At 53.6% G+C, this 304-nt stretch overlaps 1 protein-coding gene across 1 annotated transcript in view; it reads left to right on the forward strand.

Moving 5' to 3' along the window:
* LOC125482566 (V-type proton ATPase 116 kDa subunit a 2-like) overlaps positions 1–304 on the forward strand; it is a gene marked incomplete at both ends in the record, with an annotated part of 6058 nt that overhangs the window by 2214 nt on the left and 3540 nt on the right. The window contains one exon of the mRNA XM_048594665.1: positions 90–240. Within this exon, the coding sequence (XP_048450622.1) occupies positions 90–240 (151 nt within the window). The remainder of the gene's footprint in view (positions 1–89; positions 241–304) is intronic.

Consider the following 304-nt stretch of genomic DNA (forward strand, 5'->3'; position numbering starts at 1 on the left):
TCTCTCTCTCTCTCTCTCTCTCTCTCTCTCTCTCTCTGTCTGTGTGTGTCTCTCTCTCTCTCCGTATACCCCCACCCCACTGTGTACAGAGGAAAGCTGGAGCGACGGTTCCTTCGTTCTACAACCAGATTCCGACCAATCAGTCTCCTCCGACGTTGAACCGTACAAACCAGTTCACAGCCGGATTCCAGAGTATCGTTGATGCGTATGGAGTGGGCACCTACCAGGAGGTCAATCCAGGTATGGTCAGTGCTGAGGGAGTGGGCACCTACCAGGAGGTCAATCCAGGTATGGTCAGTGCTGA

Source organism: Rhincodon typus, unplaced genomic scaffold (genome assembly GCF_021869965.1).
Source record: "Rhincodon typus isolate 14 unplaced genomic scaffold, sRhiTyp1.1 hic_rhity00012633, whole genome shotgun sequence".
NCBI lineage: Eukaryota > Metazoa > Chordata > Chondrichthyes > Orectolobiformes > Rhincodontidae > Rhincodon > Rhincodon typus.